Consider the following 20,006-nt stretch of genomic DNA (forward strand, 5'->3'; position numbering starts at 1 on the left):
TTGTTGATTTTGCTTCTGCTGTCTGCATCCATCCCTCCAGTGGTATCCACAACACTGCCTAGGTAGGTAAAAGCTCCTATCTCCTCTAGGACAGTGTTGCTCATGGAAATGTGGTTGCTGGTTTTGGAGTGGCTCTTGATCACTTGTGTTTTTGTTGTATTGGGAGTGAGACCAAGTTTTATTGCATTTTGTGTAAGTCTGTCCTCTTGCATTTGTGTCTGTGTGTGTGAAAGAACTATATCTGAAAATTCCAGATCATCCAGCTGCTCCCACATTGTCCACTGAATTCCATTTCTCTTCCCCTCCGTTGTTTCCCTCATGACCCAGTCAATTGCGAGGAGGATGAGGAATGATGAGAAGACATCCCTGTTTAATACCTGTCTTGACTTCAAAGCTCCGGGAAAGCTGACCTGCATGCATGACTTTACATAAGGTGCCCTCATATGAGTTCTTGATTAGGTTTATTCCATAGTGTTCCATAAGTTGCCATAGTAATGTCCAGTCTAAGCTGTCAAAAGCCTTCTCAAAGTCCTATGAAGTTCATGTACAGGGATGTGTTCCATTCAATACTGTTCAAGGACTGTTCCTCTTCCATCTTCAGGAAGCTGTAGACAAGAGCCTCCGGGATCAGCAAGCAGGATTCAGGAAAGATCACTCATGCATAGATCACATAGCAACGCTATGCATCATCATTGAACAGTCTTGGGTAGTGACTAAACGAATGATGTTGCGGATACAAGCGGCAGAAATGAGTTTCCTTCACAGTGTATGGGCTCAGTCTTGGATATGGTGAGGATCTCGTACATTCAGGAGGGCCTCAAAGTGGAGGTTCTGCTCCTCTGCATCAAAAGAAGCCAGTTGATGTGGTTTGGACAGCTATGTAGGATGCCTCCTGGATACCTCCTTGGAGAGGTGTTTTAGGCATGTCCAAATAGGAGACCTTGGGGCAGACCCAAGGCAATCTGGAGAGATCTTTCAGCTAGCCTCGGAATGCCTTGGTATTCTTCTGGGGAAAGGGAGGTCTGCACATCCCTGCTGCCCCCGTGAGCAGCAGAAAATGAATGGATTCTGAGTAATGAATTTACCTTTCCATCCATCTGTCCATGCTTCCTCCAACTGCTTATCCTGGTCTGGGTTGCAAGGGGGCAGCATAGGGCACCAGGAAATGGATGCCAGTGCATTGCAGTCCACTCACATACAAGTTATGGATCTATTTCTTGATAGTCAAATGATGGATCGAGAGGTGAGGAGGGAGATGAGGGTATGTGAATGGTTAAGGAGGCTTCACTGTGGTTCCAAAGATATCCAGGTCCCATCTCTCAATCTTTAATGAGTTTTTGGTTTTTAGTTATGGGGAGCAGGGTGTAATTGGCCAGCTTTGTGTTCCAGCTACTCATCCTTGAGATGTCCTCACTTCTGCAGGAAGCATTCCGGCACTTCGACTTCCTGGGATTGTTTGGGTGAGTTTGGGAATACTGTTGCTTGGCACCCATACACCACCATAAATCATTGATGGATCCAGAGCATATTCAGGTCTTAACAAATTCTTCCCTATGTAGCCATATCTGTACCAAGACATTAATTTTCTTTTGCTTGTTCACGCTACTTCCTGGATTGGCTAATTCTTTACTGGATAAGCAGTTACTGAAGATGAGTGGATGAATCGAACAATTTTACCTCCATGTGGTGTTCTGTCACCTAGGTGTGTTATTTTGTGGTTTCTTTAGTTTGTTTATTTTTTCATGTTTATTTTTGAACCCCCATGGTCCCTTTTTTTTTGTGCTTTTCCCCCGACATGTTCAGTTTTATTAATAAACCCCTTTTTCTCGGAGCCGCTCCGTGGATCGTCACCTTTCTTCCGCCTGTGCCATGGCACACCGTAACATTACATGGCCACATTCAGATCTCTAGGAACAAAAGGACATTAGTTAACCCACCAACAATGTAACATTTATAAACAACATAAAATTAATCAGCACTTCCACTGATGCCTCTGATATGCAATAAGCATCAGGGTGCCAGTGCCCATTTACTAGTCTATAATCCAATGGTGCTCAACCTAGCTCCTGGTAATCTACTATCCTTCGAAGATTGAGCCTAAACAGGTCAGGATACCTTAAAACAAAAAAAGCAATGGCCATCTAGTGTGTAGATTCTTCTATAAAATTTTATTTTGTTATCAATATGGTAAGCTTTTCATTAGATTGCAGAAATCGCACCTGAAAGTTCATCCACAGGTGTGATCGAGTTGGATGGTAGGGCACGGCGGAGAATCCATGCCATAGAGATTCTGGAAGTAAAAAGCAGGATTAAATTTGGCAAGAGGAGGGGGGAGACCCTAGGATAATGTTTGCTGAGTTGGGGGTACAAACTGTAAATGGAAAATATAGGACAAATCCTTTAGTGAAATCCTAGGAGCGCCCCTGATTCATTTGACTGACTTGCTACAGCATAAGTTCTTCGGGAATTGAGGAAGCCAACATATGATACAAATGGTACCATTTAGATTTGCTTTATACACAATGTGTGATTCCACTGAAATTTGCATGTTACATTAAAAAATAAATGTAATCTTTTTCAACACAATCTACTTACAGATATTTACCTATACAAAATGTGCATTGGTTAATCTCAAGCAACTTACATTTTGTGGATGGTGGTTGCGTTTTTCTCAGTCCTGTTACCAAAACCTCATGCAACTGTTTAAATGACATTTGAAAAGCATTTCGATTAGTTCTTCTGCATTCCCCTCAAAGTGTGCATTTTAAAGAAATGATTGGTTACATGTACATGCATTTGTGGTTACACACACAATATATGTGTGCAAGTTGTACTCCTCAGAAAGAAAGAGAAAGAAATTAAACAATAAGTGGTCAAAACAGCTTAAATGGTGTACCGCTTTTTACAGCTTAATTCCTAGACTTGATCATGTGGTACATCTTCATCTGCTTTTTCCTTCTGCACTTTTCCCCTCACTAATTTGAATTATTTTCCTGCCTGTATTTCTGATCTTCCCTCTTTAGGTATTTCTCCCTCCTCTCTGGATTAGCATCACACTGAGCATGATCTAGCCGTGCACTTATATACTTAGTGGTGGATTAGCTCCTTGAAAGTAATGTTTTCACATTGTAAAATTGGTTTTTAATGTCAGCACCTTCAGTAAATTTACTATTACTCTTGATTCTCAGTCTGTTTTTCAGTCCTGTTACTCATACATACACACAAGTAGGCTAACAGGACTGAGTTTTAGCAAAAACTTAGCAAATCCATGAATCATACTGTAGCAACATGTCATCAAAGCTAATGGCATGATAACACAGAGCACATTCAAGTAACTTACCAGAAATGCAATTCTTTTAGAAATAAATAAAACTTAAGAAATAATTTGGCTAAAAAGACTGAGCGTTAAGACGACTACCTGAGACATACTTACATTATCATCAAAAATACACAAAAGAAAGAGAGAGAACATACTTTTGGTATTTCTGTGGTCTTCAAGCGACTGAGATGATGCAAGTTCCTGTTGAACTTACCACTAGTGGAATGTGCCAAATTTTTCAGGGGCAGACATGTGCTAGGGTAACAGGGCTGGGTGAAGCCCTGGGGACACGTGAAATGTGTATTTTAACTCGCATATGATTGATTCACCATTAGCAAAATGTATTTAAAACAAAAATGGGAAACACTGCCACACAACAATACAAAATTATATTTTAATCATATTATATTCCATTCCACCATTATATTCCATATATGAAAATGTCCTGGGGACAGAATTTGGTGGAATGGCCCTGGTAGCAAGATGCTTGTATTAATCCAGAAGTTGTTTGTCACTGTTAGGATGAAGACCCATATAAACCATTCTGAAAGGAAAACTGTTGTTACTTCACAAATTATGTCTGAAATCTTGCATATGTGTAAAATAGCTCTCACTGAAATATGATTACGAATAGTTATGCGTAATCACATTTCTTTTTTTAAGGATAGGTTTTGTCTGTATTTGAAATAATACAGGGTAGGGCTGTCACAGTTAACACTAATTTTCAAGTCATAATGTGTTATTATAATTTCTTTGATTGCCTTAATGCATGTGGTCTTTCGACACCCAAATAGGAGAATCGTATCAGAAAAGAGTTTTAATAGAGAACTATAGTATTCATTCATGGTTATGCACTGTGGGAAAGCTTCGGTCCTGACATTGTTCTAAAATCCCAGAATTCACAGCTGAAATCAGAACATTCCGTTACCAGCTCACAGAGAAGCAATTGCCAGGTGGCTCAGAGGATAAAGATGTCGTATTTTTCCTTCTTTTTTTTTGACGGCTAGTACCTTAAAGTGAGGATCTTTCCTGTTATTAAGGGCACTTTAAATTGTTTTCTGGCTTCTATTTTTAAACCCATTTGCCAAATAGGTTTTAGATTTAGTCTTTTGTTCTGAAGCATTCACCGTCTGTTTTTCTCCAGCAATGTCATAAACTGAGGCAAAAATAGTCTATTGGTAGACAGAGGGGAGTAAAATGCATTTATGTTGTAGCTGCTTTAGTTGACCTATGCAACACTGACATAGGTATTATTTATTTTCGTCTTCATTTTGAAACTTCTGTTTGGAATAAATTCATTTTGATTGCGAATTTACAGACTATAAAATATAAAATATTTTGGATTGTACTGCAACATGATTGTAAATGTGATTAATTACCAAGGTGTGTCATTGATTGCATTAAAAATTAATCATTTGACAGCCCTAAATATAATACAATGCCCTCTGTTTTATAGTGAGCTTTACTGATCCCAGATTTCTTATTGCCATCTGTTCATCTAGCCTTTTTGAAAGAATTGAAATTCAGCTTTAACTGGCTTTCAAGTAATATATGCATTGGAATCTGTACATCCCAAGTTAAATGGTTAAATATTATAATATATTTCCTTAGTGTACATTTTGCATTAATTTGGGGGTTCAGTATTAATGGTGCAATGATTCTGAAACCGAGACTGAAACACAATACAAACGTTCACTATCTTGACATCCCCCCACAACCCACTGCCACCGCTGCAGGTGCATCCTGTTGTGCTCTCATTACGTCACAAAATACATCATTACGCTACAAAACTCATGTTCCATTTCACAATTTACACCATAACACATGTAAATCATGCAATTATTATCCTATTTAAAGTAAGTATAAGCTGTATATTTTATATATATTACACCAGGGCCATTAACTTGAGTCAGCTGGCTGGCATGGGATTTACAATTCAAGACAAGTCTTCACAGTCACTTACATGTATGTAACAGGTTTATTTCCTTGTAAATAGTACTACGGTTAGCCTTATATTCAATATTCAGTTTTCCGGCTTAAAAAACTTTTAATGGAAGTACGGTAGGACGTTTTTGATGATAGAATTGTGTTGTCCAGTACACAGACAAGTATTCACACCGGTTAGTTTTGAAATTTGAGCCATTTCATAATTTATGCTAAATCTTGTTAATAGCTAAGAAAATAGGTCATTTCAGCAGTAATGAGATATTGATTTAGCATTTTGGTTTCATGGCAACTGTTGCATACTCGATGGTTGTCCAGATTTCTTTACGGGCGAATTTCAATTAATTTCTGAATGTCTGCATGCATCTGTATAATGTGCAATGGGACAATACGGGACTGGGTTAATAACTTCAAAACTAGACAAGACAAACACATCTAGTAGAGTGTAGATTGGTTAATGGACTCTAGGGAACAATGCACACCCCTTGGATTTTCAGGTTATTTTTGTCTGAAATAGTTATTAATTAATATATTGTATAAATTTAATATGAAATGGTGCAATGCACAAATGGGTTAATAGCTCTAAAACTAAACCAGATAGGCACATCTAGTAAAGTGTGCATTGATCGGGTGGTTAACTTTGTCTATAATAGTTAATAATTATTTTTCAGAATGTAGTAATTAATTGGCATTGTTGACACAACACAGCACACAGTGCACAACAACTAAATGTGTTCTCTGTATTTAACCCATATGTGCCCATGTGACATAGCAGGGGGCAGCTAATTCAGCGCCCGGGGAGCAGTGCTTGGGGGCGGTATCTTGCTTAAGGTACCTATTATATTGTATCCATGTAATATGCCTTTGGGGCAATTCAAAAATGGGTTAATTGGTCTAAAAACCAAATGATACAGCCATGTCCTATAAAGTGTGATTTGATCAGTGGAATCTATGTCTATAATAGTTATTAATAGAGCTGCGATATGGCAAAAAAAAATTATCACGATATTTTTTCCTGTATTGACCGATATCGATAATTATCAATATTATAGTTTCACAATGCTGTTCCATGTAATAATGTAATAATCAAAATAATAATAATAAATAACCATATTCTGGAATGAATAATGAATACATGGAAATTAACAATATTAGTAAACAAATACTTATTTTCCAACAAATTTTACTTTTACTTTACATACAAAATTCCCTTAAAATTATAAAAGGTTATTGATTTTCAAGTATTCAAAGAAACATAGCTCAAATGAACAAAACCATATAATAATGTAACAATGTGCAAAACTGTATAATATTGCAAATATGTTAAAGGGCGAACATAAAATAAAGCAGGACAAAACTGACTGCAACAAGTATCTTCTTCTATTCTTGGTCTCTTAAAAACTTTTTTGAGGTAGAAAAGTATCTAAATTTATTAAAAAAAATGCCAAATCATGGTTAGATTATTTTGTCTGGCGCTGCAAAACGTCACCACGCGTCACCATGTCACATGGTACAAAATCCTCGCGAGAGTAAGACGACATGAGACAGACCGTGCAGCACAAACTTGAACCGCCACCGTGACAACACAACTTTGCCCTTATTGGCTGAAGATTTTAGTCACACGCATGTTACGTTTGTATCCCAGGAAGTTCCAATGCGTTATGTGCTATTTCTCCCGAAAAGCAGTGAGAACTGGTTTTCAGTTCATTTACCTGGTAAAATAAAGTTTAAATAAATTACATAAATGCTCTAACAGTACACATTAGTTACTGCAATGTTGCGCTGCTTTATTTGTTTAATCGTCCAGTCCGTGAAGAAGGCAATCAAGTAAGAATTGCATTGTACTCTGTACATGACAATACAAACTTTGAATCCTTGAAATATATGTATTTGATCTTTTTCCTGGCAGCTATCTTTTTACACAGAGCCACTATACAAAATAGTTTTATTCACTGCTAACAGTTTGTATCAGGAGTTGGTTATGGTAAAAGAAGTAATGTGCATGCAGGTGATATTTGTATAGATTTATGTACAACCTTCTGGCAGTGCTGCCATTGCAGTCAGAGTAGAAGTTGTCCGACTTGGCCGCAGTCAGTTTATACTCCACCCCTGCAGCAGCCGGAAGATCGCGCTCCTTGAGTCCACGTCGCGTCAGCTGCAGACAGATCTAGCGGGGGGTATTCTAGCCCAAGTCTAACGCACCCATTTCTTCTTTAAGGGAGGATGGGCAAAATTACAACGTCGTCGGTGATTGGCTGTTGTGCTGGCGTTCAGTAAACCTCTGCTCGATAGGCCATCGAGTTGTCCGTCTCAGCGCATTCTCTAAAACGGAGTAATCTTGGTTGATCGAGTTTTATAGTCTGTGTGTATCATCGTGATCGTCCTTATTTTTTATCGATAAAAAATCAAGATCGTTTTATCGCCCTGCACTAGTTATTAATTATTATATCGCATCCATATTATATGCATTGGGTGACACACTAATGGGTACATAGTTATAAAACCAAATGAGACAAGCATGTTCTGTAAGGTGTACTGTGATCAGTAGCCTCTGGGGGGCAATGCACACCCCTTGAATTTTCAGGGTGACTTTGTGACAGTTATCGATTAATACATTTTACTCATATTATATGCCATTCGGGCAACATACTAATAGGTCAATAGCTCTGAAACTAAACAAGATAGGCACCATTAGGAAAATGTGCATTAATCCATGAAGTCTAGGAAACAATGCTCACTTCTTGGATTTTTCGCTTACCTTTGTCTGTAATAGTCATTATTATATTGTATACATGTAATATGAAATGGGGCAATGCACAAATGGTTTAATAACTCTAAAACCAAATGAAACAAGCATGTCCTATGAAGTGCACTTTGATCAGTGGCCTCTGGGGGACAATGCCCACACCTTTGATTTTCATGGTAACTTTGTCTATAATAGTTATTAATTATTACAACTGCACAAGGCAGCTCAGCTCACAAACGGATGTCCCCAGTGACTTTCTGCAACTCAAAGGGGAGACACCTGCCGTTCTGCCTGCTGCCTCCCTGACACTCTGTCAGCTCCTGCTCAATGAAGCAAAGGTTTTAAAAGTAAGCTGAACCTGCACAAGATCTCATCCTTCCCGGCCCGACTCTGAGTCTGACCCCAAGCTTGCTCTCCTCACTACTGCTGCTCTGCAAGCACCGGCCCCGGTGAGGCCTGTCAGTGCCTGTGGCGTCCCCAGGGAACTGGCCCAGGGAAGGGTGTCCCGGCTCAGCCCCGTGGGCCTCGGCGTGTCCTGTTGGCTCCCACCTTGCCGTCTCCTCCTGAGGTCCCAGTGGCTTGACTCTTTGCTATTTCCTGAGGTACTGTGGACACCTGTGTCATCACTGTCTCCTGATGTCCCATCAGTACTCTGTGCCCCACTGGCACCTGCTCCGTCAGCCCCTGATGTCTCGCCAGTGCCTGTTTCCTCTCCAGCCATCACCCGCATGTCTGTCTCACTCTCCGCAGGTTGCTGCTGGTCCAATGCCCAGCGCTCCTACTAGGTGGAAAGAGACTGGGGTGAAACCCAGCCTGAGGACCTGGGATGGGACCCTCTCGGTGGGGCCTTGGGGACCATTACCTTTGTCCTTTGTACACACCACCCCTGGTCTAGGCAGAAGGCCTGGAGTGGTCAGTGGTGTAAGTGGGGGCCCAGAAGAAGAGCGGGCAGAGTTTCTGTGCCCAAGAGGAGGAAGCAAGGACATGTAATCCAGGCCTTTTGCCTAGATCAGGGACTGCCCATCACTGTCTGTCCAGATCTTGCAATCGGTCCTGCAGAACCCTCAGTGCCCTCCGGTCCTGCAGGTTGCTGTCCGAGGGAGATGAGTTGCTCCATTGCTCCACAGCTACACTGACATTGTTCCTCATGAATCGTGCTCTCCGGTCCTACAGGTCCCTCAGCGCTGCCCGACCTGGCAGTTCTCTCCGTGCGCCGAGTCCCACTAACCCATCAAGGCACAGGAAGGTCCATGACCCAGGGTCAATGCCTCGCTTCCTGAGGTCCAGGGGACCCCCTTGCCAAACCCCATTCCCAAGAGCCTTACTTTTGTTTTGGTCCCCATGCCTTGTCTTGTTTTTTCTCTCCCCTGTGGCCCTACCTGGTATTCCTTACCTGGGTGTCCCTACACATGTCTGCCCTGTTCCTGTCTCACTGTCGGTCCGGTTTGTTGTCCCTGCTATCCCTCGCTCTGCCTGTGCCTACTTCCTAGCCCTGGTAGTGCCCTGTCTTGTCTGCCTGGTGTCTTGTCCCATGTTGTGACTCATCCATGGTCTTGTCCTGGTGTGTGTTGTGTCTGCAATTCTCCTTGCTGTCCCTGGTCTGTTGTGTCCGCCCTTTTGTTCGGTCACCAAGGTCCCCTCCTCATGTGCTTTGTTGACTTAAGTGCATGAGAAATTGACCCCACAGGAGAGCTCAAAATAGCAAATTGAGACCACAATAAAAGTAAATCCTACGCACAGCTTAAGGATTGTGTGAGCTTGATTTAGTATTTTGTGGGCACATTAAGTACATTGAAGTATATGTGAATGGTTATGCCTACAGGACTCTGTAGGCATAACCAAGTACACAACAGAGTGTGTCACACAAGTTGTACCCTGTGGTGTAACACCCCAACCATGCCCCAACACGTCTCCCATGTCAGAGGTATTTCGGAAATAAGAAAAACAAATGAGTGAGCGAATACAGTGAAAATACAATTACGCTGGCTGCAGATGGCCTTTAAACCCAATTGCTCCAGAGACTGGCTGACCGTGCTTTCTCAGTTGTTCACTCTTGGGCAAAAAAATGGGCCATACCCTATTGCACAACATTAAGTTTTGGCCTTTTTTCCAGGACTGTATGTCACTTTGGATAAAGGTCTCTACTAAATAGAGTAGATAAATAGATAAGCTACTGCTAGGCTTACTGTGGTAGCGAAAATAGCTTCAGAAGTTAGCGGCTGAAACAGGACAATGTTCCTGGGTCACAGATAGGGCCTTCAGGGGAGGGCTGAGAGCCAAACATTACCTTGCCAAGAATGGCATCTAGAAAGTACTGCAAAGATGTGGCCAGAAGTTTTACAAGACTAAGGTGGAGCCTTTTGGCCTAAATGGGCAGTAGTATGTGTCGCAGGTCAAATTGAGTCTGCCCATTAAAACCATTCCCACTGTAAAGTATGGCGCTAGTAGTATCAAGTCACAAGGATGCTTCTCAACAGCGCGGAGTTGACTACATTACAGATACTGCAAAACTCTGCCCTAAAAAAGCTCATTACTGTGGAAGAATCTTGTAGCATTTTGCATGGAAAAAAAATTGGGAAATTATTGCTCCATCTTGGTGTACAAATGTAATAGAGAATTATCCAAAGATAATACTTGCTGTAATAGCTGGCAGCTCATGTTCATCTGCGTATTTACCAAAGGGCATGAGTATTTATGAAATTATATATATAATATATAATTCAGATATAATGTGGACATTTTAGGTTAGTTTGTGACGCACAAATGAAAATGATAAGACAAAGCAAAATCCAGGCTGTGAAATAAAGTGCAGGAAGGTCTGAGTATTTTTAAAGGCTCGATGAAAATGTTCAGGGCCTATGATGTTACAAAGAAAATATTTCTAACAACATAATATGTTTCACAGTTTATTTTTTAACTAGTTCTAAATATAACAGTCCTACATGTGACTTTGGTAAAATGTTTAAGTCATATTCATTTCATCTAAGCAACTGAAATTACTTCAGTTAATGCATTTCTAGGAGGTACTGAGTTGGTAACAACATCTAATCTGTAATTTACAGTCTGTTTTATAATTTATTTGGTGAGGCAAGTAGCCAACGGCATGTGGCTGACTTGTTCTACAGGTCGTGTTACCTATTGAAATACTTTGATATGCATCTATTTTCATTTCCTGATTTATTAGGCCTACTGCTTTCTTTAAATAAATAAAATCTACATATTTTTTTCTATAATGCCTTGTAAACCCTGCCTGTCATGGGGTGAACCCAGGTTACCAGTCGCATTGAAGCCGTGAAGGTTTATTTCATAATATTCTGTTTTCCAGAATCTATATGCTATAAATGTATGACGCTACTGTGTGCACAAAAGTTGCCCCTAGAAACAACAATATTTATCTAATCTAATCTAATTTAATTTAATTTTGAATTGATTTGCATAGCCATTCCCTTGCAAGGTTTATTTCATTTCATGTTTTAAGCATAATTTTACATTTAACCTCACACTGCCTTTTCAATTTCAACAACGTAACATGTATATTCAAGCGGAAATAAGATAATTAGCGTTCCTGCACCTACAGTAGTTTGAGCTCGAAAACACTCACCCGGATCGCCTTGAGCCTGTTTAGCGCAATTTTTTGAACGTCACTTCCTGTCCCGAAGCATAGGCTGCTGTCTATGGAGCGCCACGTATGCGGCAGGAAAGTCAATCGCACTTAGGAGAGGGAAAGTTTTGCTGTTTGCGTGAGAGAGTTATACCGAGCGCAAACCGCCGTCTAAATGGTTTTATTTAACGTCGTAATATTTTTGAAAGGGGTTTTAGGAAAGTAGGCAGTCCAGTTTGAAATAGTGCCTTCATAGACGTGTAAAGAAAGAAGTTTGGTGAGTGCTTTGCATTTTGTTGTTTCGCTTAATAGCTGCTGTAGTGCTTCATGCATTTTCTGTTTAAAATACTTGTTTATTTTTGGACTGTACACATGCAATGCAATGAGCAGGCCGACTCGGAATACCTAGCACCTTTGTACGGTGTGTAATTGATGGCCCTAGACGTAGTTAACATCTACTTTGCTGCATATTAATTACAGCAGTCAGGGCCAGTGCTTGGCTGCATTTCCTTATAATTGATATTCGAAATGACATGGTTGCAAGTGATTTTAACTTAAAATGATTAATAATTATGATAGTACTCCCAGTGAATATATTTGGACACCTTTTAAGTTCAGTGAAGTGATAGAAAGGACAGAATTGACACTCTCGTATTTCATGTGAGTCATTTCTGCCAAAATCTACCCAAAATTTGAATGCGCGTTTGCCGTCTGTCTACAGCTCACCAAATCACACTGCTTTCCCTGTCTTGTTATAATCACAGCGTTATACGAGAGACGATCCACTTTCCATCGTACTAATTAGCAATTTAGTGCGAGTTAGGAGTATTTTATTAAGCTCAATATATACAATAAACACCACTTGTGCGTGTAATGTTTTGGTTGACAGATGTGGGAGATTATTCACTGCATTGGTTGGTGCTATATGTCACTGTTTATGATAATTTATGAAAATGCTTGTGTGAAAGGATGTTTGCTCTCTCTTGTAAGGTGCTAGATGTATTTCTGCAAATATTCCTTGCCTGTCAAGTGCAAATAACTGGTAACTTACGTGAAAGCGGTTTAGATTGAATAATCCAGGCTTCATCACTATTGTTTCTCCGTGGTGGCTGCTATCCACTTTGAAAACTTTGGGTGTGTATGTATGTGTGTGTATATACACGTATGTTTCAAAAGAAAAAATATACTCCACACTTTTGTCAAAAGCCTGATTCCGTCATACCCCCTCCTGCAATTGCGCGCAGATGGTAGTCATTTGCTGACAGGATTTGCAAATGTTTGGGCGTCGACCTGCAACTCTGTTTGCACTGTAGTCTGTTCTGCAGGTTCCTGTCCCTACATCTCATCCAGGCACATGCAAACTTGGGGCGGGAGCTGCAAGTAAACCTAGGGGGTACACTTCTTAGAAGGAAATGGATATCTTTTACACTTCACAGTTGCATTAAAGCTGTTGCAGATGTAGCCTACAGCTGCAGGTGCCTGGTGGTTTTGTGTCTTAGATTACTATTGCTGATGGTGGGAGGTGCTTATAGGGTTTTCAGTGGAAGAGAAGCATCCCGGACATTCACAGTTAAAATGAGTTTGTGGATGTTCCAGAATCCGGTGGCCTTGCAAAAGTGTTCTGTGATGGGAAATAATGAGCCGACATTGTCTGGAGAAAGTTTTTTTCCGCTCGATAACCCTTGAAATATTAACGTAGCTTTTTCTTCAGGGAGAAGATGAGTCGGGCAGACGACGGGCAAGACGAAGTGCCTCTGTACCTTCAAGATAAACCTCCTGAAGGTAATTGTTCGATGTACAGCTATGAAAGGGTATTCGGACCCCGTGTGTGAATGGCGGCTTTGTCGGAAAGGAGAATTGGTGACCATGGGTGACTGTGTTGATGCACTCCATCTGTCCTTTCATTATTTGTCTTGACTATGAAGCGATGTCTCCTCTTAGCTCTGGGGCACTGCGTCTTATATTTTCCACATTTCTTGTCCCGTCCTTCTCACGCAGGTGTCGTCAGCTACCCTTTCTTCTTTTTCTTGGAGCGCAGGCTTTGCTGAATGATGTGGCATGCCCAGAGGAGAGCGCTATTCACTCTCTTCCACCCCCTACCCTCTAGGCACATGGCTGACACTTGGCAATCCTCTGTAGAAGAACCGGTTCTGTCCGGTTAGTGCACTTGGGGCCTACTTACTGCATAAGTAATCTGTATGGCAACCTTTGCTTGGACCGGGATATTACTGTGAGCCCCTCAGATTCGTATCAAGGTGCTTCAGCACACATGTTGTCGTCATCTGTGACATAATTTTGGTAACTGTCGAATGGAACACATTTTTGTGGCACGCTACTTTGGCTCTTGGGAGTTTTACTTTCTCAGAGGGCAGAGCGAAACATGATTGGTTCAGAGAGAGAACTATTTAGCTTGTGAGGTGAAGAGGTGAGTTAAAGCACCTAGAGGAGGTGGGATCAACCAATCAGATGTCTTGGTCCCAATTCCTCTAGTTACTTGCACCCACCTCCTCTAGAATCTAATTGGCTATCTCTCTGAACCAGTCATTTTTCATTCTGCCTTCAGAACATTTTTGTTTGTGTAAAACTCCCACGAGTGCTAATTTGGTTTGTATGCTGGCACAGTGAGTAGCACTGTTCTCTTACACCACCGGGGCTGAGGGTTGGAATCCATTTTTTTGTAGGTAGTTTGTATGTTTTATGCGTGTGGAGTTTTTTTTCCATGTGTTCTGGCTTCCTGCTGAGTGTGTATGAATGCATGCACACTATGCCCACAGTATACTCCTGCATAGTGCTCTCTGCTACATGAAATTGGCTTTAGGTCCCCCCCCCCCAGCTTATCTTGACCAGGGTAAGTGGTTGAAAAATGGATGGATGTGGATAGTGAACATGGTAGGCATGATATTGTACTAATAAAGAAGTGATACATTGCCCAGGTTGTGGGTTGAGTGCCTCCTTGGGATGATCAGAGATGGTGAGCTAGGCTATTCCTAACGACTGTAAGCTCAATTGCTTGATATTAGTCTTCAGCTACTTCATAATAAAAGTGACCCCCAGAAATTAAAGTGACAGCTGCTGCCCACTAGAGGACACTGAAGTACTTGACAAAACACTCTTGGATTTCTTACTTTACTAGGAGGAGGATTATATTACATTGAGTGGGGAAAAATTGAGAATTGTTTATAATAATTGTGATTTTAAACTTATTAGTCAAGGGAGATTTGATGGAGTCATTGTAATCGTGCTGCTTTGTCACTTGTTGACTATGTGACATTACAGTTTAATCAGTGCCTGGGCACAGGCCACCCTCAGCCTTGCCTTTGTGGAGCAGAGCCATGAGAACCGGTCACGGGTTGTCATTGTTGTGAAAGAAACCAATAGAAGAACAAACTCAACAAAGGAGAAATGGTGGGATTTGCCTCTAGGTTTTTTCCTATTCAATTATGCCCTACATGACGAGTCTGAGTACAGACACCCCCTCCATTATTATTGAGGAATGCATTTCACTTTATACTTGTTCATTTTTCCCATTCAAATAATCAACGTCGGCGACTCAACACGGCACTATTTCTGATAAATTTTTGGCATTTTGGAAGTTGTATCTTTACACAATTCTCTAATCACTGATTCACAACTAAAGTTCAGGTTTGTCTTGTGATCAGGAACAACATGTAATTTTTCTATAATGTTAAGCATTCAGCAAACACTTTCTGTCCAATTTAAAGCCTGAGTTTAGGTAAACTCCTTCCGACAAATGTGCTGCACATACTGTTATATTGTTTTTAAACCCAGAATGCACGCTGCCCTTGCTGTTGATTTATGTGTATATGTATCTGTATAGGTAATGACTGAGTGAAAAGGGTATTTCAGTGCATGTTTGTGGAGTGAATGACACGCTTTCAATCTCAGTGGGTATTTAAATCCAGAATAGCGTTTTGACACCACAACTTTCCTCAGGTGTCCGTCATATTTTTGTGGTCTTGGTTAATGTTCTAGTTCTAATGTTCTAATTCTTTCTGTAAACGCACAAATCTGTCAGTCAAGCAGTTTGATTCAAGAGATTTAACCAAAATACTGACATCACATGTCTGACAGACCAGGAAGCAGAGCTGGGTTATGAAGCACGTCCCATGTTACACCACACGGGGGGGCTGTTTACTTAGATTCTGCTCTGTCACTTTCCAGTCGTCAGTGGTTTCTGCATTTTATTTTCCCCTTTGGGCAATATACGTAATATAATGCTTGGGGAGATTGTTGCATTTCCAGGTTGCTGTTGAAAGCAGTGACTCCAAGGTGTGATCTGTTGCTGAACCTGCAGATCCAAATGGCTGAGACCCAGATACACTGCACTTTGTAACTGATGACTGCACTGTGCAGCCATGGACATTATTGTGAACAAAACAAAGTCTTAGACATGGAAAGTCAGTCTTTTTTTTTTTTTTTTTTTTTAATCCATCCATCTGTTTTTTTTTCTAATTATATTGCTGGGTTGGGGGTATTCTATTGTCCTTTATGGCCAGTTCAGTGTCTGCGGGGAATGTGGACCATTTAAATTGCAGTGTCCCCCCCCCCCCCAATGTTAATAGAAGTGTTGCCATTAACATTTTTGTAACTTTTACAATTATATAGAATTACCTTGGAGATTAATGAAGCAATTTTGTCATTAGCAGCCGAGTTTTTAAAAGTGCTGTCCCCAAAGCATTAGGTTGATGACCAGTGGCTCACCGGTTATGATAACCGTTACAAAGCATGATGGTGCAATGGGCCACTGGGATAATGGATGCCTGTACACTTCTCAAAATGTATGGAATGCTCCCAATTGGGCTGTTTGTCGAGTCTCTTTTTGGCCTAGTTTTTTCCTCCTCTACTTCAGAAAATAAACAGGCTAATGAGTCCTTTGTTCTTGCTGCTCCACTCTTTCTGTTCCGGCAGAACCTCCCTGCCGCTCTTTTGCTCTCACAGCACAATACGCACATGCAGTGGAGTCTGCAGCAGTGATTACCGTGTCTGTGGCTTCGTTTGGGGGAGGGGCATGGTGGCATCATCAGAATCTCTCTCTTCACATTTATTTTGATGATTTTCTTCCCGGGTCAGATTTGTTCCAAGCAATTAAACCTAATTAGGACTTTGATTGAATTATGACCACAGTGTGATATTGTATTAGAATTTTTCTAATGATATAATTGATAAAATATGTGAATATATTTCTTACTTATGAGGCTTAAAGTGTAAAATCTAGTTTTTGAAGTCCTCATTCAGGACCGAATGGAACTGACGTTTAATTCTCAGTCTGTAATGTAAATGATAAATTGTCTGTGTAATTGTCTGTTTTGTTTTGAAAGCATATATAACCCAGGAAAGGACTGCCTTGTTTGTAATTTTTGTGTCCAATCAAGTTTAATTATGCAGTTTATATATTAGCTGAAATAAAATAGGTGTCTCTTAGGGCTTGGATTCTATAATTGTGTAATTGTAATTATTACTGTTATTCTGTATCATGCATTTTCACATGCATACATTTTCACGTTTGTCCTTAAGCATTTTTCTTTTTTCTCCATTTCCACCTTTGTCTTCCAGATACTAATAAGGACCAACCCGGCATGTTCTCCAGGGTGGCAGGCGGCCTCTTCAGCGTCACCAAGGGTGCTGTGGGGGCCACGGTGGGCGGGGTCACCTGGATCGGGGGCAAGAGTCTGGGTATAACCAAGACGGCTGTCACCTCCGTGGTTGCAGTGCCAGCCGCAGGGGTAGGGCTGGTGAAGGGGGGTGTGTGTGCAGTGGCGGGTGGGGTTTCTGCTGTGGGCTCTATGGTCGTGAGCAAGGTTCCACTGGGGGGCGCCAAGAAAAAGGACAAGTCCGACTGAGCCATTCAGCCTGGGAGGGGTGGGGTGGGGGGACTTCTCCTGGCTGGTTGCTCTTTGTGAGTTTTAATGCACAGCAGTGAGTGGACGGCTATTGGAAAACAGTGTCGCCGGAGGCAGTCTGCCTCTCTGGACCTCCATTTCTCCTCTGGGTCAGCTGCCTCGTATCTCACTGACTTCTGGTTTGTGTTTTGTCACCAGTTGGGGCTCCAGTCAGAGCACCAGCATGATGCTGCAAGGGAAGTTCAGTACGGACAGATTTCCAGCTAGCATTTCAAGCGATTTATATGTGGGAGTTATTTTTTAGTGGCTGGAAAGGAGGAAAGGGCTGTTTTTGGTGAGATAGGAATTATCACCCTTACACTTAGTGTGTCTTCCAGTTGTCTGTTGGCTGTAATGCTGATGGACATGTGATTGGTTGGCACTGAGCATGATTTGTTGCTGGGGCGGGGCAGAGGGGAACGAAGAATTCCGGACTCGACAATCTAATGCCAATCCCTGAAGACTGATGTCTCCATGGACCCAGTCAATGTGTTTATGCCTTACCAGTTTAGGACAAAACTGATTACCCTGCAAGACCAAGAAATGTATAAGATTAAACAGCATTTCTATCTTGTTCTGTTAAATGTGTTGTGATGAAAGTGAATGACAGATCCGCCCATTGCCTTGAGTGCCAAACTGTGATAAACTGAACAGCCGAAATGAACCTATTGTATTTTTCAACACTGTTATGAAATTCAGGTGTAAGGTTGTGACTTGACACTATATACGAGTGTTTGCGTGCTCTCACGTGTGGAATTTAGATTTTATTTGAGGTTTTCCCCACTTCGTATTTACTCATGTCGCAACATTGATTTTATTCATGAATTTGATGCATATGATCCATGAGGAATCGTTCTCTGGGGGGATCCATCACAAGAGGACGATGTCTTGAATAATATTCCGTTTTCCTCGGTGTCTCAGTGCTTCTCATCTCAGCATGACTTCTTTCCTCATACAGCAAAGAGATTGTTAAAGACTTGGGGGTTTGTTTTGCTCTCCGAGAGGATTTAACCTCTGGCTCATTGTCCCCCAATGAGAAATTATTAGATGCAAACAAAATGATCTCTCCTGCTGATATTTTTATTCCTTTGTTTCTTGTTTTGTGTGCCATTGTTGCTGCCATGTTAAAATACAGTATTCTATGTTTAATATCAAGTAAATGTTTCATAGTGTGACTGTTATATCCTATTAGTTTTTTCCCCCTATTGGTATAATAAACATTTCTTGTCATTGATTCCAGTAAAGGTCTGCTTGATAATCATGTGATTTTTTTTCTTCTTCTCTCATTCATTTAATCTGAATTGCAGCTCTTCATGTTGTACTACCTTGTGGGGAGGTATTTTTCCCCCATGGGGGTGGGGTGTGACTCCATGGGTGTGGGCACTTTGCCTCCGCTTGGAAGGTCGCAGGTTCAATCCCCAGTTGCTCCCGGCATGACCCTGCTCTCTCAAAAAAGTCTTTGGTAAAAGCATGTGTCAAATGAATAAAATGTAAATGTAGTTCCTGTTCACTGTTATGGTTTCTGCTTAAAGGACACCACGTCCTGCTGTTAGTATTTCTTCAGAAAGGAACAGAGTTTAACGAAGGACACGATTTCCGGTGAATTCTTCACTGCTGTACTGTCACATGGCTGAATAAAAAATAAATCATTATAAATCTATGAAAAGTATCAGCTAAAGAACGGAAGCTGTAAATGTATGTTTGTAGTCTATCGTAAAATGGGAGCGGGGGGACTTATTTAGAAATAAATCACAAAAATGTCCCCTGTCTGATTCCTTGGAGCGACACTGTCTTAATGAAATTTGAATTTCTGTTTTTTAATTTTTTTTAAATAGCTCTGTGTGATTTCCTTGCTAGCATAAGTTGTCTAATTCAGATGTAATGAGATTGGTATTCTCAAATACACCCCCCTTATTAGGAAAGCACAGGAGAGCTTAGAAAACATCCAAATTATGTACCTGACAGCACACTTGTGACTAAGGTTTACTTTGCGTAAATCCTTAAAATTAAGATCTCTACTCTTCAAAACTTAGGATGTTGCATTGTAATAGAAATAAACTGTAATCTGACTAGCTTTGACATAATATAACTAGATCGTCTTTGCGATTAGGGGAAATGTATAGTTTCTCCTTCAGGCACTGAGGCTGGGAGGTGTTCCCCCAGAAATCACTGACTGTATGTAGCGCTTCAGCGTAACCAGGCCTATTTCTGTCCATGGGGGAGGGTCAATACGGACTGAGGTGATCTCCCACAGATCTAAGAGTCTTGAGCCTCACGCTTGATTGGCTAATGGCAGCATATCTTTCACCCCTGGTATTAAGAAACAAAGATGGGCTTCTCCTCTCTGTTAACAAGGTCATGATTCAAAGACCATCCCGAAGAATCGATAACAAGTCCTCACTCAAACTGTTCATGAACCACAGATTCTGCATTTCATCACTGAGTTAGAAGGAATGGGTGCAGAGGTTTTTTTTCCCATCAGCTCAAAATGTGTGT

The 20,006-nt window shown here is 41.1% G+C and overlaps 1 protein-coding gene and 1 long non-coding RNA gene across 3 annotated transcripts; one reads left to right on the forward strand and one right to left on the reverse strand.

Annotated features, from left to right (window-relative positions):
• Positions 1–1,304: 1,304 nt before the first annotated feature.
• LOC111838723 (uncharacterized) lies at positions 1,305–12,864 on the reverse strand. 2 transcript variants are annotated; one of them, XR_002836943.2, is made up of 4 exons: positions 12,662–12,864; positions 2,645–2,699; positions 2,220–2,290; positions 1,305–1,907 (listed from the first exon to the last, which is right to left on the reverse strand). It is a non-coding gene; the product is annotated as an uncharacterized lncRNA (long non-coding RNA). The 2 variants fall into 2 exon arrangements; XR_011989649.1 differs by lacking the exon at positions 12,662–12,864 and adding an exon at positions 11,611–11,634.
• Positions 11,664–18,768, forward strand: tmem263 (transmembrane protein 263). The gene is made up of 3 exons (XM_023801975.2): positions 11,664–11,887; positions 13,322–13,392; positions 17,185–18,768. Exons 2-3 carry the CDS (start codon positions 13,329–13,331, stop codon positions 17,469–17,471), a joined length of 351 nt encoding a protein of 116 aa, XP_023657743.1. The 5' UTR covers positions 11,664–11,887; positions 13,322–13,328; the 3' UTR covers positions 17,472–18,768.
• The last annotated feature ends 1,238 nt before the right edge of the window (positions 18,769–20,006 follow it).

The sequence above is a fragment of the Paramormyrops kingsleyae genome, chromosome 3 (assembly GCF_048594095.1).
Source record: "Paramormyrops kingsleyae isolate MSU_618 chromosome 3, PKINGS_0.4, whole genome shotgun sequence".
In the NCBI taxonomy this organism is placed as follows: Eukaryota; Metazoa; Chordata; class Actinopteri; order Osteoglossiformes; family Mormyridae; genus Paramormyrops; species Paramormyrops kingsleyae.

Bases quoted from the DNA above. Each gene is read 5' to 3' on its own strand.
- tmem263 (XM_023801975.2), top strand. From the start codon at position 13,329: ATGAGTCGGGCAGACGACGGGCAAGACGAAGTGCCTCTGTACCTTCAA. The intron at 13,393-17,184 runs GTAATTGTTCGA...TTTGTCTTCCAG, and splicing joins TCAAGATAAACCTCCTGAAG to ATACTAATAAGGACCAACCC.